Raw genomic sequence first — 21422 nt, 5'->3', positions numbered from 1 at the left:
TCTTCTCCTCTCTTTCACGGTCTGCACCTGATGTGACATTGAATTCACTCATTCTAATTCACTCTCCCTCTCAGGAGAAACTAAGGGACTAAAATCCAAAAAATCCACAGGACCTGATTGTCAATATCCTAGGGTTCTAAAAAAGATAGCTGTAGAAATAGTGGATGTGCTGGCTATGCTTGTTCAAAATTCGCTAGAATCTGGAACAATCCCAACAGATTGAAAGTTAATAAATGTAACATTCATATTAAAGAAAGAAGGGAGAAGGAAAACTGAAAACTACAGGCCACATTTAGCTTGATGTCAGTCATCAGGAAAGTGCTCAAATCCATTATTAAGGAAGTTTTAGCAATGCACTTAGAAAAATCTAGCATGATTAGGACAAGTTAATATGATTTTATGAAAGGGAAATATTGTTTGACCAATTTATCAGGTGCTTTTGAGGTTACAACTGGTAGAGCAAATAAAGGGCAGATTAGTATACTTGTATTTCCAAAAGGGATTTGATAAGGTGGCCCACAGAAGGTTAATGCACAAGATTGTTGAGTTGGGGTGATATATTAGCATGGATAGTGGATTGATAAATGGACAGGAAGCAGAGAGTAGGGATAAACGGAACATTTCCAAGTTGGCAGGTTCTGACAATTGGGAGTGCTAGAAAGATCAATGCTGGGGTCTCAGCTATTTGCAATCTATGTCAAAGTGACAGAGAATAATGTATTTAAATTTGTAAATAATACAAAGCCGTGGGAATGCAAGCTGGGAAAGGGCTCAAAGGGACATAAAAACAAAAGATACTGGGAAAAAAACTCAGCAGGTCAAGCAATATCTATGGAAAGAAACAGAGCTAACATTTCAGGTCGATGACCTTACCTTATCTGCCTTACCTGCAAACTCCTTCTGTGCCAGAGGGCCTCCTATTGGTCCTCCAACTTTAACGCTTATAACATCTCATCACGGATCTTTGTGGACAATGTGACAAACAGCGTGTCTGCTTAATCAATCAGATTCGAAGACTGAGAAATGAGGGCTGAGAAGGAGAGTGTATTAGAATGGGTAAATTCAATGTCAAATTGGGTACAGACTGAGAAAGAAAGGAGAAGATGGGATCGAGAGAGAGTGTGAGAGAGAGAAACAGAAAGGTAAAGTAGAGGAAAACATTTAGTGGTAAAATTTGACATTTTTTGAAATCTCTTAATGCAATTCACAAACTGAAGGAATGAGACTCGTGCTTCTAATAGTTCCGTTTTTGGGCAAAAGAAGTTGATTGACTGTAATTACCAACTATCACATCATTCAAAGGGTACTTATGCTGTTAATTACCAGACTTACCTCTCTGTAGTGAGTTAAACAGACAATTAATGGACAAATGCATCAACTTCATGAAATGGTGGCGGTGGATATGGAGTGTTAAGCTCTTTCACAAAGCTAAGGATGGCGTGTTGCAAATCAACTCTAACAATCGCTCCAAGAGGTGGTCCAGTTGCTGCATTCATAGTGTCATTCAACCGCAGTCACCTTTTCTGACTCAGTGTATTATTCTGCTGTCAATGTGCAGCTGTGTGCAACCTGTTCATCCTTTTTGAGGACCCGAGGTGTTATTCCTCGACCATCCAGAGACTTTGTGAATGGACTGCTCTGTTGTTAGAGGTCAGAGTTAATTGTTTATTGTAACTATTTTTTTTAAATATAAATGTTTTTTATTGGATTTTAGAATAACTGGTAAGGTATTGTGCACCAGCTCAACAGCAGCAACTCTGTACAACTGGCAAAATTATTTACGACACATAAGTAGGCAACTGTTTATGGTTGGGGGGGGGGGGGGGCTGATTTGGGTGCCGGAGAAACAATTACAGTGGACAATTGGATCACTGCATGCAGACATAATTCAGTTTCCATTGTAAAATCATACATTTTGTCCTGATTGAAAATATAGATTCCTCTGTCCAAATGAATAATATGAACTGCTTAGTTAAAGTGATCCCGCTGGTTGGAATGTCATTGCAGTGAGACCAGTTTCGAGGTAGTTTGCTTTCTGAATGTAGACATGGAAATTTATAACGGACAAAGTAATAATAATCTTTTATTATTGTCACAAGTAGGCTTACATTAACACTGTAATGAAGTTACTGTGAAAAGCCCCTAGTTGCCACACTCCGACGCCCGTTCGGGTACACCAAGGGAGAATTCAGAATGTCCAAATTACCTAACAGCACGTCTTTCGGGACTTGTGGGAGGAAACCGGAGCACCCGGAAGAAACCCATGCAGACACAGGGAGAACGATCAGACTCTGCACAGACAGCGACCCAAGCCAGGAATCGAACCTTGGACGCTGGTGCTGTGAAGCAACAGTGCTAACCACTGTGCTACTGTGTCACTAGTTGATGGGAAGTGTCTACCCCTAGTATGTAAATACATACTTTACCTCAAAATACTTGTAATACTTTTCCATAATTTGTAAAATAAGCTTAATAGAAGAGAAAAATAAAACTGGTACAAGCTCTTTGACTGCTATAAGAATATTGGGGCAGGGCTTCTAGGCTATGCTGGTTTTCCAACACAATTAGGCCACAATTGGTCAAAGCAGTGGGAAAAATGAGGAATCACAATGCAAGTTGTGTCCAGTGCAATTTGGGTATCTGTGATCTCTCGAGCTGGTTTTGAAACCATTGCACTGGGTGTTGGCCCCACCTACAAAACTGGACCTGTCCCAGGCTTGAATGAATCACCATAGTGAGTTTCTGCTAATTGTGTCTATTTGCATGCTTTCACAGAAACTCTTAAAATTAAGGGGTTGTTTTTTAAGCTGCAAGACCACTAATCGACACCATTTTTTAAAAATTCAAATATTTAATTTACTAAGAGGTTGATGGCTGTACACCAATGAAACTAGTTAATGTCTCTGTCTAGTTTTTGTTTAAAGTCAATTTCAATTATTTTAAACCAATTTACTCACAGATGGAGACTACACTTCTGTGAAAGTAATTTATTCAGCAGTATTTTCAACAGCATGAACAACATTCTGTCAGATCACCGCTCTTAAATACATCAAGGAATGTTTTTTAAAAAATAAACAATTACCATTAGCACGGTAGCATAGTGGTTAGCACTATGGCTTCAATGCGCCAGGGCCCCAGGTTTGATTCCTGGCTTGGGACACTGTCTGTGCGGAGTCTGCATGTTCTCCCCGTGTCTGCGTGGGTTTCCTCCGGGTACTGCGGTTTCCTCCCACAAGTCCTGAAAGACATGCTATTAGGTAATTTGGGACGTTCTGAATTCTCCCTCTTTGTACCCGAACAGGCGCCGGAATGTAGCGACTAGGGGCTTTTCACAGTAACTGCAGTAGTGTTAATGTAAGCCAACTTGTGACAATAAAGATGATTATTATTATTCCAAAATTCAGCCCTATTGCGTTGGTTCATTGCAACCTATAAATCTGTGAATATGCAAATAGTTTGAGTGGAAATTAGGGACAAAATTTCTCTTCACAAAACGAGTGCAGCAATTTGCCTGTGGATTGCCCATTTCACCCACAGCAGAAATTCTTGGATGTTGCGTATTACTTTAGAGGTTAGTATATCACGACTAATCAATTGAAAGCATTGCATTCAATTATAGCAAAGGTAATGCATGGAAGAAATTCTGCATCCAGATCAAAACTTTATTTTAACATTTTGTAACCTTGGCAATTTTAAGTCTCCAGGCAGCGACTGTGAGATACACTCATGCGCCGAGAACCCATCTGCTGGAAGAATTCACTTGGGATGTGTAGGGAACTCCACAAATAACCAATTATATGAAAGTTTCACTGAGAATCTAGTAATTTAGTTAAAAAATAACATATTCATTCATCTTATCAAGCTTGGTTAATTTGTCTTATAAGCTTCCCAATATTTTTTTTAATATCGGCCCCTTTCCTATTTATTTCCTCTTTGTGATTTCCCCACTATACTCAAAGCTAATTTGTTCTTCTGTGTTCACTTCACCTCTTCTTTCTTAGGTGCATTGAATGTAAAACCTGTACCATCCTTTGGATATCTCTTACCCAGAGAAGAGACCCTCTGCCTCTTTCAGTTCGCCAGATTCTGAGTTCCAGTCAGCACATCAGTTATTTTACCAAAGCTAGCTTGGACATTGATCTTCATTGCACATCAGATGGAAAATTCACTTTTTTTGAGAGAAGAATTAGTCATTCATTGTCACAGATAGCCTTCATTAAAGAGGAAGTTAAGGAAATCAGTAGACACCTCCCATACCAAGAATGAGAACTGCTTTCCATTTATTTCATGCTAGGTGTCTTGTCAATGCCATGAGGAGATAAATGAAAGAAAAGATAATTTTTCCAATGTTGCTGGAAGACCTTGAAACGCTGGACAGTGTTCACTGCACTGTCCAGCACGTTACACAATGTTGAATTTCCCAAAGTACTTTACACCTAATTAATTACTTTTGATGTGTATTCGCTGTGGTAATGTAGGGAATGCAGAAGCCAAAATGTGCACAACAAGCTCCCACAAACAGCAATGTGATAATGACCCAATAAATTATTTTTGTGATGTTGATTGAGGGATAAATATTGGCAAAGTCACTGGAGATAACTTCCCTGCTCTTCTTTGAAATAGTGTAATAAAGGACAACCCCCACCCGAGATGGATAAAAGTTTATTTCTCTTGTTTCCCACCCTACCCACACCTGCCAGCCTAAAAATTGAGTCTAGGCGGGAAGAGATCCTTGATGGCCACTTCAGTGTCTTAATAGCTGAAAGGGCAGATTTCCCAGCTGAGGTCCTGACTGCCCAAGCATGAAATCGCATCTGGGATGGGCAGGTGGGATCCCGGGGGGAATCCAGTCCATTCAATTGTATATCCCTCCCTCCTCCACAGCCTCATCCCACCTCAGAACTGGCAAGGGAGGAGGGGAGGGGGGGGGGGCGGAGGGTAGGGGGGGGAGTGGAGGGGCGTTGGAGGTGGGGGGAGGGGGGAGCATAAAACAATAGTCTAGGAGACACCTGAAGAATGTTCCTGGAAAACTGACCTGGTTTTTGATCCAAGATCTGACTGTGGTTGATTGTATGCTATTCCAACTCTTTCCCTGCGCAACTTCCTCATTTTTCTTCACAATAAGACAGTGCAGTGAACACTGTTCAGAGTTTTAAGGTCTTCCAGCAGCAATCGAAAAATATATTTGAAGTGCATCACATTTGAAACGATAGCAAACAATTCCTTTGCCTCCCCCTGTCTTCCCTTCTCTGTAGGACCGACTGGCTTTCAATACCCAGCCTGAAGCACTGCTACTTGCTTTGCCCCAAGACTTGGTGGTATTTTGAATTATGGCCCAGGATTGACTGCAATGTTGGTGTTGAAATTCTTATCATGTCTGTATGACATTCATTTCTTTCCATTTATTAACCAGGATGTCAAACATTCCAAAAGGAATATGCCAAACTGTAATTTCTAGACAACCAATGTTAAAAACTATGTGCACAACTCATAAATAGTAAAAGAATTAAAAATGTAATTGAAATAAAACTTGGCATTACAAGGGTTAAGTTTTAACAGACTCAAAAGATTATGCTAATTATATGAAACATCTAAATGTTTCTGAATATTTCAAATCAAATGAGTTTTCAGGGTAAACGCCTCTCTAATGATCATCACCAGTGATACACCATGGGACTGACACAGTCACCAAAGTTCATTATGTGGGAGGCTCGTATATATTTATATGAATTTGCTTTACGGGACAAAAGCAATCACTTCTTGGTTTGTTCCCAGTGTCTAGGATATTGTGGGGGAGGATACTTTTCCCTTAATAAGGACAGTCCACAAGATTGTAGTAAATATTCACAATCCACAGAATTTTTGTTTTTCAAGATATTCTATTTCAGACCTTTCAACTTAAGCTATGCTTTTTATGCTAATATATCAAGGATTCAAATGAACTCTATGCCTGTAAATTTTGGCATAATTTCAAATGGAATTTTTTTAATGGTAGTTATTAAAATTACTTTTCCTTTTGGAGCTGGGGACATGAGTACGATTTGAATAATTTTTTCTGTTTTCCATAATTGAATTGCTGAGATTGATTCTTTGAACTAACAATATATTCACAGTGTCTCCAACGGAATAATTTGTTTCTCATGTCGGATGCTCTTGCTGCAGGTTTGGAAGCATCCCGTTGTCTGGGGCCTTGGGCTGTACAGAACAGGTCCATCACAAAGCATTATATGTGGTACCGTAGTGAAAATAGGAAATTCTGTTTCAATTCATTTGGAAGAGAAATCCACAAATCCACACACATATACACACATTCATACTCACACAATCTCACACACACACACAATCTCACACACAGACACACACAATCTCACAAACACAGGGCGGGATTCTCCAGAAAGGTTTCTAAGTCTGGTAGTGAGTGGGAACTGCCGTGAGCTTCCAGGTGCTCAGCTCAGCGAGTCCGGCAAAGCTATTTAACATTAATTGGTTCACTTAATGAAGACCTACAGGCTTCTTGCTGCAAATGAAGGTACCGAGGTACAGTGAAAAGTATTTTTTTGCGAGCAGCTCAAACGGATCATTGAGTACATGAAAATAAAAGAAAAAGAAAATACATAATACGACAATACAAGGCACACAATGTAAATACATAGATACCAGCATCGGGCAAAGCATACAGGAGTGTAGTATTAATCAATTCAGTCCATAAGAGGGTCATTAGGAGTCTGGTAACAGCGTGGAAGAAACTGTTTTTGAATCTGTTCGTGCGTATTCTCAGACTTTGACTTTTGTATCTCCTGCCCGATGGAAGAAGTGGGAAGAGTGAGTAAGCCGGGTGGGAGGGGTCTTTGATTATGCTCCCAAGGCATCGGGAGGTGTAGATAGAGTCAATGGATGGGAGGCAGGTTTGAGTGATGGACTGGGCTGTGTTCACGACTCTCTGAAGTTTGTTGTCTCTTGGGCCGAGCAGTTGCCATACCAGACTGTGATGCAGCCAGATAGGATGCTTTCTATGGTGCATCTATAAAAGTTGGTAAGAGTCAGTGTGGACATGCCAAATTTCCTTAGTTTCCTGAGGAAGTATAGGCGCTGTTGGTGACAGCGTTGACATAGGTGCACGAAGACAGATTTTTGGTGATGTGTACCCCTAGGAATTTGAAGCTATCAACCATCTCCACCTCGGCCCCGTTGATGCAGACAAGGGTGTGTACAATACTTTGCTTCCTGAAGTCAATGTCAATCTTTAGTTCTGCACTAGATTCTCTATCTCCTTCCTGTATTCTGACTTGTCGAAATGAAAGTCAGCATGTATTTGCTAATGCCAAATTTTCTTTGGTTAACTTGATCTTTGATGAAGTCACATAAAGGACTGATGAAGGTAGCATAGTTGATATTTTAATGGACTTACAAGAGGCATTTGATAAAGATGCAGTTTAATAGACTTGTTGGTACATTCTAGCCAATGGGTCTGGTGGGATGGTAGGAGCATGGATACACAATTGGCTATGGGGCAGACAGCGGGGGGACAGCAGTGAAGAGTTGTTTCCCACAAAGGGAAGGATAAATACAGCGCTGTTTCCCAATATTAGAATCATTGTTCTTTTTGATGTATATTAATGGCCTGCACTTGGATATACAAAATTCAAAGTTTATAGATGATACAAACTCAGAAATGTACAATTCAGCCAAAACACCGGACTTCAGGACGTCAGAGGCACACCGTTAAAATAAATTGCTGAATGGAAAATACAAATTAACGCTGAGAGTTGGGGAATGATACATTTGGTAAAAATGAGGAGAGGCGACAATACTTAAATGGTACAATTTTTACAGGAGGTGCAGGAAAGGAGCAATCTGGGGTGTACATCTTTGAAGACAGCAGGAGAAGCTGAGAAGGTTTTAAAAAGCAAGAATAGGGATCTTTGATGAAGTACAAAAGAAAGAAAGTTATGCAAAACCTTTCCACATGCAAAACCTTTCCAAAATGCTGGTTATATCTTATCTGGACACTAATCTACGAAGCATTTCAAGATCCTAAGAAGGGACGTGGAAGAGATTTTTTAGAATGTTACCAGGGATAAGAGACTTCAGTTATGTGGAAATACTGGAGAAGTTGGAGCAATCTTCCTTGGAATTGGGAAGACTAAGAAGGGATTTGATAGAGGTGTTCATAATCATGGATAGAGTAATTAAAAATAAAACTGTTTTCAGTCCCAAAATGGTTGCAAACCAGAGGTCACAGATTAAAGGTGATTGGCAAAAGCACTGGGGACAACATGAGGGAACATTTTTTTACACAGCCAAGTTGTGATTTGGAATGCATTTCTGAAAGGGTGGTGGAAAAAAAATAATCATAACATTCAAAAAATGATCCAGTAAATACCTGGTGGGGAGAAGAAAAAATCAGGTCTATGAGTTGGGGATAGATCCAGCAAAACTATTTCATTCTGTGGGGACTGAAGGGCAAGGGGACGCAATCCTAAAATTAGGCTATTCAGGAGTGAGAATGAGGAAGCACTTTTTCACACGTCAAGATAATGGGAATCTGGAACTCAATGCCCTAAGAACACTGAGCCAATTCAAGTTTCCAAGACTAAATTGATGGATTTTTGTCAGATAAGAATATATGGGGAAATCGATTAATGATAAATGAATGGAGTTGCGGTAAGATCAGCTGTGATCTAATTGGATGGCAACAGGTTCAAGAGCTGAATGTGTCCCTGCATTCTTAAGCAATGCAAATGTGGGTTACTCAAAAAAAAACTTCACATTGTGACTGTTATTTTGCTTGGAATAAATTGTCCAGTTGTTCTGAAAATCAGTCCCAAAATCTAATAATTTCTCCTAGTCCTGCCATCGCAAAGGGTTCTTTGCTGCATATTTAACAATCATTTGGGAGTTCCCAAGTAGCATTTATAGTCATTAGTTGTGAGTGAGTAAGCAGACATATCTTTAAAGTCACTTAATCATAATCTTGGTCTAAAAATAAGCAAATTAACCAGGGAGGAGCTTTGTAACCATAGCCAGCATAGTATTAGAATAAAAGTTTAACCTTTATAAACCTGAATCCATGTTGGGAAGATTTGCTGTGCAGTAGTCAGCTAATTAATGATATCACGATAACCCTTGTAACATAGGATTCATACACAGTCCATCACATCATATGAGTCAATGCAAGATTCATGAAAGCTCAACCACAGGATCAACCGGTGTTATGAAATATAAGGGCTGTTAAGAAGGCTGTTAAGCCAATAAGATTTGAAAATTTGATTTCAGTTTGATTGGTGTTTGGCATGGATTACATGTGCAAACTATGTGATACAACTGAGGAGAGAGATTTATCATCCTGCAAACCTATCATGCGAGCCAGAAATTACATAGACCCAACTCTTTGGTACAGTAATAATTGCATCTTTTTGAAACTCCTCATAAATATAGTTATTATGAAAATTGCAACAGACTCAATGGCCACCACCATATTGGATTCCCTCCAAATGGCCTTCTGCACTTTCCATCTTGCTGGATACATGTTGCAAGAGGAAGCCCCGTAACCAAGTGGATTTCTATTTCGCCTTGCTTGCTATCTCTAAATTGCATCCATTTGTCAAAAAATGAATGCTTTCATTGTTTTATAACTCACTTGAGAGTACTGTCTATCAATATTAAGCTGCTGGAAACCAAAGCATATCTTGCTGTTCAAATAAGTTGATTCATTGAATTTTCTTCAAACAGATGTGCTTGGATATATTTCCTACCTGTAATGAGGCTATGGCTCTATAATTGCAATTTTATCATTTATCTGTCTTGAAACAGAAAATTGTTGGATGCAGAGCAATACTTTGTTTAATTTGCTTGCCAGTAAGATTAGAATGGCTTTTTGTGAAAGCGGAGAACATGTTCATTTTCCAGCTCGGCACTGATATCTTTTCTCCATCTTTCTGCCACAGGGGTGGCTATGTGAGCTGCTCCGTTGGAAAGAAAATCCAACGCCAGAGAACAGGACCTTGTGGGAAAATCTGTGCACTATCCTACGTTTTCTGAGCCTTCCTCAGACTGAAAGGGATATTGTCTATGAGGAGGAATCGCGACACCATCATAATGAGCGTTTGCAACATGTTGTCCAACTGTCTCCAGAACCTATCCAGGTAGGTTGACGTTTTTCCTGTTTGTTTAATTGTTTTAGTAAAAAAACTCCCCAAGCACTTAAATCAATGTAAGTTGTAAGCTGACTTAGTTCATGAATAATCTTTGCTCCTGGTGATAGAACCGATGAGTTATGTGCTGTGGTGACAACTGAGAATGCAGGTTATTCTGGCATCAACTGTGCAGGCTGCTCGCAGTATGCTGTGAAATTATTGTAATGTTTACATCAAAAATCTCCCTTCAGAGGAACTAGATTTTGCAGTAGATTACACACTGACCTTTTGCCTCTGGGACTTGGCATACTGATGGATTAAAGATTTAGTCTGTTGGTTGCATGACTCTTACGTGAAGTTAGTTGAGGCAGCCTCAATCCAGCACCTGCTGGGCAAAAGCCAACTGTGCTACAGTGTGGTTACTCTCTCTCTCTAGCTGTTCTTTTCCTGATCACTGGGCATTTGATACGGAAAGGGAATCATTCTTCAGCACTAATACCTCCTCGGGTTAACAAGTACCGGTGGAAGAATGAAGAAATGTCACCCATTTAAAAATAATTCATGCAGCAGACATTTTTCTTAAATAGTCACATGAATTGGGCATTATGGCACCAGTGCCTGCTGGACACTGTCTGACATTCAGCTCTATTGAGGTTGATGTGGAACAGAGAGCATAACAAGCAACTGATACAATCCCCTCAAGTTTGTCTTCCTAACCAAGAAATGTTTCTGCGCCCATGTCCCTGGAAAGGTTTATTTTCACAGAAGCATCAATTACCCAATCAGAGGACATAATAACAAGTCAAGCTCTCAATGTTCCCAAGCCTGTGTTTTTTTTATTATTCACTCATGGGATGTGGCCATTGCCCATCCCTAATTGCCCCTGAGAAGGTGGTGGTGAGCTGCTTTCTTGAACCACTGCAGCCCATGTGATGGAGGTACACCCACAGTGCTACTGGGGTGGGGGGGGGGGGGGGTGGGGGGGGTGGGGGGGGGGGGGGGGAGTTCCAGGATTTTGACCCAGTGACAGTGAAGGAACAAGGATATATTTTCAAATTAGGATGATGTGTGGCTTGGGGAGGGGAAGTTCCAGGTGCCGGTGGTCCCATGTATCTGCTGCCCTTGTCCTTCTGGATGGTAGTGGGAATGTGCTTGTTGATTAACTTCCACTTAACGGTGTTTGATTGTATTTTTTATCACCTTCAATTGATCATGTTGCAATAATGTCAGTTGTTACCAAATATTGTGAGTTTGTCCAATTTTGGTCTGGGGCAGAGAAAACGAAACGTCTCATATCAAAGGATGGCTCATCTCATGAGGATAAAAGCAAATTACTGTGGATGCTGGAATCTGAAACAAAAACAGAAAATACTGGAAAATCCCAGCAGGACTGACAGCATCTGTGGAGAGACAACAGAGCGAATGTTTTGAGTCTGGATGACTCTTTGCAAGAGTTAGAGAGAACTGGAAATAGTGTCAGATTTATACTGCAGTGGTGGTGAGCAGTAAGGGCTGAATAAAGGGCCAGCAATAGGTGGAGGCTAGGGAGAGATTGATAGAGTTGTCATGAACAAAATGACAAAGGAAAAGTAAATGGGGGTGATTTAAGGCTAAGAAGGATGCTGATCGTGGCACATTAAGAGATCAGAATGTATTAGTGGCAGAACAAAGGTAAGCAGTGTGTCAAAGGACAACTTGAAACAGATGGCCCTGGAGGAGTGGGGTGGGAGGAGGGGAGACGGTGGTAAAGGAAAAATGGATCGATGAAGGAAATGGAAATAAAAATGGGGTGAAGAGGAGGAGAGAGTTCACAGTCTGAAGTTGTTGAACTTGATGCCCAGGCTGGAAGGCTGTAATGTGCCTAATCAGTGGCACAGTGGTTAGCACTGCTGCCTCACAGCGCCAGGAACTCAGGTTTGATTCCAACATTGTGACTGTCTGTGTGGAGTTTATACATTCTCCCCATGTCTTGAGTAGGTTTCCTCTGGGTGCTCCGGTTTCCTCCCACAGTCCAAAGATGTGCCAGTTAGGTGGATTGGTCATGCTAAATTGCCCCGAAGTGTCCAAAGGTTAGGTGGGGTTATTGGGATAGGGCAGGGGATTGGACCTAGATAGGGTGCTCTTTCAGAGGGTGGATGCAGGCTCTATCGGTTGAAAGGCCTCCTCTATATTGTAAGGATTTTATGATTCTATGAGTTGCTGCTCCTCCAGTTTGGATTAAGCTTCACTGGAACTTTGCAGCGTGCCAACAGTGAACATGTGGACATGAGAGCAAATTGGTAAGTTCAGTTAGGAAGGTCGAGACCCTGCTTGTGGAGAGACCAAAGGTGTTCTACAAACTGTGTTCAGTCCCTCCACTATAGAGTAGACTGCATTGGGAGCAGTGAATGCAGTAGATCAGATTGAAGGAGGTGCACTGCGCTCTTCACCTGAAAAGCACCCTTCTTAATTATGATCACCATCATTTACATTCACTGTCTTTTTGCCCACGACACCTCTATCACTCTGTCCCTAGCCTCCACCTATCGCTGACCCTCTATCCAACCCTTACTGCTCCACCCACCCCCACCCCCATTCCACTACGGCAGTGTTTTTCAAATTTTTTTCCCGGGGACCCCTTTTTACCTACCGGCCAACATTCGCGACCCATGCCAGCCGACCTTTGCAACTCACACGGGCCGACATTCGCGACCCACCATTTTCTCTTGCCTTTAATGGGAGAAGTGAGCCTGCTTTGTCATCATTTACTTGTTTGCTGCTGACAAAATGGAGGAATTACAATCGCGCCCAAAGCACGTGACGTCGCCGGGGGGGGGGGGGGGGGGGGGGCTGACCTGCTCTCTGCTTCCCTTCAGGCCGAAAGATTACATTGAATTTTTTAAAAAATCGTCTCCTCATCGGTGTGCATGCGCAGATGCACTGGTGAGCGGGCAAGCATGTGCAGTGCACCCACACTTTTTTAATATAGCCGCGGCTGTCATGTTGAAGGCCGCATTGTTAAATGCCGGCTGTTGCACGAGAATTTGGGTAGTCAGGAGCACCACGACGGACAGCTCTGCGACCCTCCCGACACCCCCCCGCGACCCACCTGCGGGGCGCGACCCCGACTTTGAAAATGCCTGCACCACAGTATAAAACTCATCCTATTTCCAGTTCTCTCTAGCTCTGATGAAGAGCCACCCAGACTTGAAACTCTAGCTCTGTTCTCTCTCCACAGATGCTGTCAGAGATGTGAGATTTTCCAGCATTTTTGGTTTTGACTCAACCAATTCTTGCCTGTACACTTTTTTTGCCGTACGTGGCACAGTGGTTAGCACTGCTGATCTCACAGCTCCAGATCCAGGTTCAATTCTGGCCTCGGGTGACTGTCTGTGTGGAGTTTGCTCTTTCTCCCCGTACCTGCGAGGGTTTCCTCCGGGTGCTCCGGTTTCCTCCTGCAGTCCAGCGATGTGCAGGTTAAGTGGCCATGCTAAATTGCCCCTCAGTGTCCAAAAACTTCGGTGGGGTTACGGGGATAGGGTGGGGTGCTCTTTCCAAGGGCCGGTGCAGATTCAGTGGGCCGAATGGCCTCCTTCTGCACTGTAGATTTTATGATTGTGGTTCATTATTGGGTTTGGACGGTGCTGCCTAAGGAGCCTTGGTGAGTTCCTGCAGTGCATCTTGTAGGGATGTCACCATCCTGAGGAACTCCTGCAGTGATGCCCTGAAATGATTGACCGACAACAACCATCTTCCTTTCTGTTAGTTATGACTCCAACCAATGGAGGGTTTTCCTCCTGATTCTCATTGACTCCAGTTCTGCTTGGGGACCAATCCAGTGAGCTGCTTTGTCCTGGATGGTATCAAGCTTCTTGAGTGTTGAAGGAGCTGCACTCATCCAGGCAAGTGGAGAGTATTCCGTTAAATCCTGACTTGTGCCTCACAGATGGTGGACTGGCTTTGGGGAGTCAGGAGGTGAATTACTCTCCACAGGATTCGTAGGCTCTGACCTGCTCTTGTAGCCCCGGTATTTATATGGCTAGTAGTGTGGCCGTTATTTGTCTGAAAATGTACTGCAGTTCACTTTGAAGAAAAATACCATAAGTAAAAATAATTTTTGTGCAATAATTTAGAAAGCTGAGTCAGATGGTGGAGGAACTTTGTCGTATTATTTAAATATCAATCCTCTTACCCCAAACCTATTCCATGTGCTAAGCTATTATAGTTATCACACCAAGCAGGTTTTCCTGATTGTGATCCTGAAATTATGGATAAGTGCGATGATAAACCAGCGACAAAGAAGCAATTTCATAATTTTCATCAAAATATCGCACAGCATCTGCTCTTCTAATGTGACTATGTGACAATAAGAGGTCATGGCTATAGTCCTAGCATAACAAAACGCTGGTCTAGGAGAATGCAACATCAAGTCAAATACAGGTATAGATATAGTCCAGAGATGACCAATGGAAACCTATGGGGGAAGACCAGCTAAAACAGGTTTCGGAGTATATTGTAAGCGAACTAGATCAGCTATTCAATGAGAAGTGCAGGAGAGCATGCTGGGAGCAGCTCCAAGCTTACTTAAAAGTGAAAGTGCCAATAAGGGCGGCACAGTGGTTAGCATTGCTGCCCACAGCGCCAGGAACCGGGTTTGATTCCAACCTTTGGGTGACTGTGTGTGGAGTTTGTGTATTCTCCCAGTGTCTGCATGGGTTTCCTCCAGGTGCTCCGGTTTCCTCTCAACAATGTGCAGGTTAGATTAACCATGCTAAATTGCCCCTTAGTGTCTAAAGGTTAGGTGGGTTACAGGGATAGGGCGGGGCCTGGATCTAGGGGCCATGCCCTTTCAGATGATGGGCGCAGACTCGATGGGCTGAATGGTTTCCTTCTGCACTGCTGGGATTCTATGATTTTAGGGTGAATCTACAACACAGGACTCCATGCATGCTAAACAGTGGACACCACTAACTATGGACAGAGCTGAGTGATCCCACAAATAACTCATCAGATATAGGTACTGCAATTCTGTACTGAGGAGAATAGCCTTAGATTACAGGAGGATATAGAAGGGCTGATCAGTCGCAATGGAATTCAATCCGGATAAATAAGGCAAGGGAATACATGATAAATGGCAGGACCCTGGGAAGCACTGAGGATTGGAGGACCTTGTGTGCACATAGGTCCCTTCAGGAGAATACAGTGGTTAAGAAGACCTATGGTATACTTGCTTTTATTAGCCGAGGCATAGAGTTTAAGAGCAGGCAGGTTGTGCTGGAACTGTGTAAAACATTAGACCACAGCCAGAGTATTAATAATAATAATCTTTATTAATGTCACAAGTAGGTGTGAGCAGTTCTGGAATCTATATTATAGGAGGGATGTGCTAGCACTGGGAAAGGTGCAGAGGAGATTTAACAGGATGTTGCCAGGCTGGAGAGTTTTAGTGATGAAGAGAGATTGGATAAACTGGGGTTGTTTTCCTTGGAGCAGAGGAGACTGGGGGGGATATGGTTCAGATGTATAAAATTGTGCAGGGCAGGGATAGAGCAGACAGGAACAAACCTTTCCCCTTGGTGGAGGGATCAATGACCAGGGGCATAGATTTAAGGTTAGGAACAGGTGATTTAATGGGGAGTGAGGAAAAACCTTTTCACTGAGAGGATGGTGGGAGTCTGGAACTCACTGCCTAAAACAGGTGGTAACATTTAAGTATTTAGATGTGCACTTGCGATGCCAAGGCATATAAGGCTATGGGCCAAGTGCTGGAAAATTGGATTAGAAAAGTTAGGTGATTTTTGTTTGGCGCACATGCGCTGGGCTGAAGATCCTTTTCTGTGCTGTTTACTTCTATGACTCTGTGTCTTGTCACATCCAGTCTTAAATGCTGGTGGATAATAAAGCAATTGATGTCAGGAGGATACTCCACAAACACCCCTCTCTTCAAAGATGGGGCGAGCTCAACCTATCTGTGCAAACAACAAGGCTGCAGCATTTACAACCATCTTCAGCAGAAGTACCAAGTGTACCATCCATTCTTAAATATATTTAAGGCAGAGATTGATCCATCTTTGGTTACCAAGGGATATGGAGATAGTGCAGGAAGCTGTGATTGAGGTAGAAGATCGATCATGGTCTTGTTGAATGGCGGAGCAGGTTTGAGCATACAAATTTGATTTAATGTCACATGTACCGAAGTACAGTGAAAAGTATTTTTTCTGCGGCCAAGGGAACGTACACAGTACGTACATAATAGACAAAAGAATAATCAACAGAGAACATTGACAAATGGTACATCGACAAACAATGATTGGTTACAGTGTGGAACAAGGGGCCAAACAAAGCAAATACATGAGCAAGAGCAGCATAGGGCGTCGTGAATAGTGTTCTTACAGGGAATAGATCAGCCCGAGGGGGAGCCATTGAGGAGTCTTGTAGCTGTGGGGAAGAAGCTGTCCCTATGTCTGGATGTGCGGGTCTTCAGATTTCTGTACCTTCTGCCTGATGGAAGGGTCTGGAAGAAGGCAATGCCTGGGTGCGAGGGGTCTCTGATAATGCTGTCTGCCTTCCTGAGGCAGCGGGAGGGGTAAACAGAATCAATGTGGGGGTGGGAAGCTTGTGTGATGCGTTGGGCTGAGTTCACCCCCACTCTGCAGTTTCTTGCAATCTTGGACCGAGCAGTTGCCATACCAGGCTGTGATTCAGCCGGATCGGATGCTCTCTAGTGCACATCTGTAGAAGTTTGTGAGAGTCGATGCAGATATGCCAAATTTCTTCAGCTTCCATCGGAAGTAGAGACGTTGTTGGGCTTTCTTGACTGTTGCATCAACGTGAGTGGACCAGGACAGGCTGTTGGTGATGGTGACCCCCAGGAATTTAAAGCTATCAACCATCTCCACTTCGGAGCCATTGATTTAGATGGAGGGGTGTGTCGTGCTACACTTCCTGAAGTCGCTGGTCAATTCCTTGGTCTTTCCAACATTTAGAGAGGTTGTTTTCGGTACACCATGAAACCAAGTGATTTATCTCCCTCCTGTAGTTTGATTACGGCCCACCACAGTAGTATCAGCCTCAAACTTATAGATTGAGTTGGAGTTAAATCTTGCCACACAGTCATGTGTGTATAGGGAGTACAGTAGAGGACTGAGCACACATCCTTGCAGGGCTCCGGTGTTGAGGACTATGGTGGAGGAGGTACTGTTGCCTATCCTGACAGATTGTGGTCTGTTGGTGAGGAAGTCTAGGACCCAGCTGCACAGGGAGGGGTCAAGTCCAAGATTGCAGAGTTTGGTTCTTAGTCTTGTCGGGATAATAGTGTTGAAGGCGAAGCTGTGGTCTATGAACAGCAGTCTTGCATAGGTGTCCTTGTTGTCGAGGTGTTCGAGTGTTGATTGTGGAGCCAGGGTGATAGCATCGGCTGTGGACCGATTGCGGTGATAGGCAAACTGCAGTGGATCGAGACCGTCTGGGAGGCTGGCAGTGATCTGTCTCATGACTAGCCACTCAAAGCATTTCATGATAACAGACGTCAGGGCCACCGGTCGGTAGTCATTAAGGCAGGCTACCTTGTTCTTCTTTGGTACTGGTATTATGGTGGTCTTCCTGAAGGAGGTGGGGGTCTCAGAGCAGAGGAGTGAGGTGGTGAAGATGGTGAATGGCCCACTTTCCCGCTTCAATTCCTCATATTCTTTACATGGTTGGTGCTGCAGTTCATTCCCTGTGTCTATCTGATGGCTGTGCAAGCGAGAGGATGCTCAGGCTGTGCTTATGTCGAGATTGAGCCTCTATTCCACTGCGTGAAACTATCCCCAGCAATTCCTGAAAAATTGCAGATGTAATTTACCTACTTGTGCCCTTTAAATCAAACAACCTCAGAGTTGACAATCCAACAGCTCAGCATCCACCAGAGTCCTGGAAGCATCTACAGTAGTCTTCTCCATGCCACCATCCCATTGACGTGAGACAACTGTACCCACTGGAGTACAGTTTATAACGGGGCTGTTTAGCACAGGGCAAAATTGCTGGCTTTGAAAGCAGACCAAGGCAGGCCAGCAGCACGGTTCAATTCCCGTAACAGCCTCCCCGAACAGGCAGCAGAATGTGGCGACTAGGAGCTTTTCACAGTAACTTAATTTGAAGCCTACTTGTGACAATAAGCGGTTTTCATTTCATTTCATTTTCACTGTGAGACAACTGTACCCACTGCATATGGAGCGGCCTCGCACATCATTATTAGTTCTTTTCTGTGGTCATAATGTCGAGGACTGCAGTTGCTGTTTTATGTTCAGGAAGGCTTCATTTTGCAGTGTCTACCATGACCACCTTCTGATGTTTTTTCAGTAACATGTGCAGAGCGGACAACAAAGTTGCCAAATTAGGGATGAATTTCCTATAGTAATTTATCAGGTCTAAAAAAGATTTCAACTCTGTTGTATTTTGTGGGGTTGCGCCTCCTTGATGGCCTTGACTTTATCCTACACGAGATGTAAGCCTTTCTTATCTACCCGGTATCCTAGATAGATCACTCTGCCTGCCTGTAATCCACATTTCTTTCTCTTTGAGAAGAATGTCTGCATTGGAAAGTCACCTCAAGACTTCCTCCAAGTTCGCTAGGTTCTCTTGTTCAGTGGCCCTTGTGATTAATATGTTGTTGAGATATACTGCCACCCTAGGAATATTTTCCATGACACACTGAAAGATGGCACATGCTGACAAGACTTCAAAGGGCAGGTTTATATATTCATACAGGCCCTTCTGGGTGTTAATTGTGATGTACTTTCTGGATGTTTCACCTAGTTCGAGCTGGAGATAGGCATGGCTTGTATCCAGTTTCGTGAAGTTCTGACTGCCTGCCAATTTGGCATAGAAATCCCCTATACGGCATGGTGCACTGATCCAGTCATGAGGTTTTGTTGACTGTAAGTCTGTAATCACTGCAAAGGTGGAGTTACTTGTCAGGCTTTAGGGCACAGCCCACACCGCGAACTGTACTGGCCGTATTATCCTGAGGCTTTCTGGCTGCTTGATTCCGTCTCTACCTTCGCAAACAGTGATTGTGGGACTGGCTGTGCCCTGAAATATTTTGGTAAGGTGTCGGGACCCACATAGGTCTTTGCCCCCGCTCCTTTTATTTTACCGAGGCCCTCTTGGAATGGTTTGGAGCATTTGTTAATAACATAATACAACACATCAATCCCTAATTAAAAAATTCCAGACTGTCCAGTCAGACCTTTTGGAGCCACGCCCTGCCTATGAGACTAGTCCTGATCCTCACACAACTGTGGGTGTCGTGCTGACTGCTGTTCATAACCTACCAGGGTTGTGGTGGTCCCCATAATCTACAAAGGTTCTCCCGTGTATGTGACTAGTTTGGCCCAGGTGTCCCTTAGATGTAAGGGCCGAATACATGTTTGGAGATGCTGGAATGTCTGTTGCCCAATAACTGAGACGGCAGTTCACTTATCCACCTCCATCTCTGAGGAATGACCGTTGACACGCAGCCTTATCCTTATCGGGGGCACCTTGGTGTTGACGATGCAGTTTTAACTGCATCATTTCATCCTCTGAGGTGGTATACTTGAAAAGCCAAGGCCTGAAGTGGCTCTGGCTTCTGACTTGGGCAGCACTCATACTGCTGATTCTGGCAGCCTTGCCTGGGTCGTGCCCTTCGACAGCACCCACAGCAGCCCTGCGTCTGACACTTATGATCCTCTGGAGAAGTTTCCTGGGCACTTCAGGGGTAATGAAATGAAATGAAAATCACTTATTGTCACAAGTAGGCTTCAAAAATGAAGTTACTGTGAAAAGCCCTTAGTTGCCACATTCCGGCGCCTGTTTGGGGAGGCTGGTGCGGGAATTGAACCGTGCTGCTGGCCTGCCCATTCCGGTGCCTGTTCGGGGAGGCTGACACGGGAATTAAACCGTGCTGCTGGCCTGCCTCGGTCTGCTTTCAAAGCCAGCGATTTAGCCCTGTGGTTATCCTGCAGTTTTAAAAAATGGCAGGATGCCCTTTCGGAATATTGGGTTGAGGATGGGCGAGGCATGCGGGTGCCTTCACTGAGTATTCTGTCTTTTCTATGCAAGCTTCCTCCACCCAACCTGAGGACGCTACTATCCGTCATCCCTTGAAGTTCTTGTGCCCCTTTCTCTTTGTATTCCCCAAGGACAAAGCTGTTTCCACAGCCGTTTGGTCTAGGCTGGACTCTGCCAGTCCTTTGTTTCTGGGTTGTAACGTTATTTCCACACAATAGCCTATTGCATAACATCTCGGTTAGGAACGGGGGAAATTTGCAGTACTCTGCTAACTTCTGACATCGAACAAGAAATTCCACAATGGGTTCCCCCGGGGTCCTCCCAGCTGTGTTAAAATATTAACATTGGAGGATTATGGGCAACTTTGGGTCGTAATGGTTTCTCACCATCACAAACACGTTGAACATTTAGTGTTAGGGGTGGCTGGATAGGTTTAGCTTTTGATAATGCTAAATGTCGGGGCCCCGCATTCTGTTAGGAGGATTACCTTTTGTTTCTCATCCTCTTCAATGTTATTGGCGCAAAACAATAGTGCATGCGCTCGGCATTCTGATCCCAGCTCTCTCTGTTTACAGCATACTGCTCAAATCTTCCAAAGAAAGGCATTTCTTGGCTTATCTCTTTTTACCGGAGTTGACTGCTGAAGTTTAAAAAAGGTTGCTTAGAATCCCATACTTGATCCTCATCGCCAGTGTAATAATTTCAGGAGGCGCAGGATAAAAGTCAAAGCAGGTTTATTCTCCAACACAAATAACACCACAGCTGCACCGTAAAAAAATGTCCCAGCCCGGCACTATCAGGAACTGCCGGGTCTGGGGGTCGATAGTTAAGGCCCCGTTGGTGAGCCCCTAATGGGAGGACCTCTGCCCACTCAACATGGGAACTCATGTTCCATGAAGCCCTCGGGGAGATCAATCAGCAATTTCCCCCATGGTCCTTGTGAGGGTTATAACAGAACATGTGTCGCCCCCCCCCCCCCCCACCCCACCCCCCCCGCCCCGCCCCCCTGACTCCAGCTGCCCTGCTGGCACATTGCGCACTCACGAGTGCTGATTGGTGTGAAATGGGACTCCCGCCCTCACTCAGGAGGAAATCCTGCTTTTGGAGAGCTGACGGCCAATCTGATTGGCTGGAAGAAGCACTGCAGGGAGCTGCCTGGAACTAAGCACTGGGACCCGGAGAATATGTAAGTGGCATGGATCCCAGGGTGGGAAGGGTAGGAAATGCCTCGGGGTCTCGGTGGATAGGCTGGAGGGAGAGCGGTCCAGAGGTCAC

The 21422-nt window shown here is 43.7% G+C and overlaps 1 protein-coding gene across 4 annotated transcripts in view; it reads left to right on the top strand.

Annotated features, from left to right (window-relative positions):
- The window catches only part of satb2 (SATB homeobox 2), a 282285-nt gene that overhangs the window by 171354 nt on the left and 89509 nt on the right, over positions 1-21422 (top strand). For all 4 annotated transcript variants that reach the window (XM_072479035.1, XM_072479024.1, XM_072479014.1 and 1 more), the window contains one exon: positions 9948-10145. In XM_072479035.1, the coding sequence (XP_072335136.1) occupies positions 9948-10145 (198 nt within the window). The remainder of the gene's footprint in view (positions 1-9947; positions 10146-21422) is intronic.

This window comes from Scyliorhinus torazame, chromosome 2, assembly GCF_047496885.1.
Source record: "Scyliorhinus torazame isolate Kashiwa2021f chromosome 2, sScyTor2.1, whole genome shotgun sequence".
Taxonomy (NCBI): Eukaryota; Metazoa; Chordata; class Chondrichthyes; order Carcharhiniformes; family Scyliorhinidae; genus Scyliorhinus; species Scyliorhinus torazame.
Note: the sequence above shows the minus strand (reverse complement) of the source record. Positions and strands in the feature narration are given on the sequence as shown.